Here is a 637-nt window from a genome sequence, read left to right on the forward strand (position 1 = left end):
CTGCTGCTGCTGCTGCTGCTGCTGCTGCTGCTGCTGCTGATGCTGGTTCTGCTGCTGTACGCACCTTGGGGTATTTACGGGCAGCAGCAGCAGATTCCTCGTCTTCACTGCTGCTGTTGCTGCTGTTGCTGCTGCTGCTGCTGCTGTCTGTCTGTTGTTGTTTTAGTTTTTTCTCTTTCTGCTGCTGCAGCTTTTGTTTTTTTATTTCTTGTCTTTGCTTCTCCTCCTGCTGCATCTGCTGCTGCAGCCGCTGCAGCTCTCTCTCTAGCCTTCTGTCCTCAGCATCAAGGGGCCCCACCGAAGCAAACCCTGTTTCTTCTTCTCCCTCGCTGCTGCTGCTGCTGCTGCTGCTGCTGCTGTTTGCTGCGCCCTTCTTCTTCTTCTTCTGCTTCCGCTGCTGCTGCTGCTGCTGCTGCTGCTGCTGCTGCTGCTGCTGCTGCTGCTTGCGTTTACCGTAGATGCTCTCATACCCTAAACCCTCAAGGGGCTGTGCTGCAGTGTCTATGCCTTCATACAGCAGCAGATCTGCTGCTGCTGCTTCCTCGTCTTCTTCGCTGTCTTCATCACTGTCTCCTTGCTGCTGCTGCTGCTGCTGCTGCTTCTTCTTCTTCTGCTGCTGCTGCTGCTGCTGCTGCTG

The 637-nt window shown here is 55.3% G+C and overlaps 1 protein-coding gene across 1 annotated transcript in view; it reads right to left on the reverse strand.

Annotated features, from left to right (window-relative positions):
* Positions 1–637, reverse strand: part of EMH_0074780 (U3 small nucleolar ribonucleoprotein protein MPP10, putative) — a gene marked incomplete at both ends in the record, with an annotated part of 2,945 nt that overhangs the window by 960 nt on the left and 1,348 nt on the right. The window contains 2 exons of the mRNA XM_013499508.1: positions 1–461; positions 568–635. Coding sequence (XP_013354962.1) covers positions 1–461; positions 568–635 — 529 coding nt within the window. The remainder of the gene's footprint in view (positions 462–567; positions 636–637) is intronic.

This window comes from Eimeria mitis, genomic scaffold, assembly GCF_000499745.2.
Source record: "Eimeria mitis Houghton genomic scaffold, Emh_scaff4391, whole genome shotgun sequence".
Classification (NCBI taxonomy): domain Eukaryota; phylum Apicomplexa; class Conoidasida; order Eucoccidiorida; family Eimeriidae; genus Eimeria; species Eimeria mitis.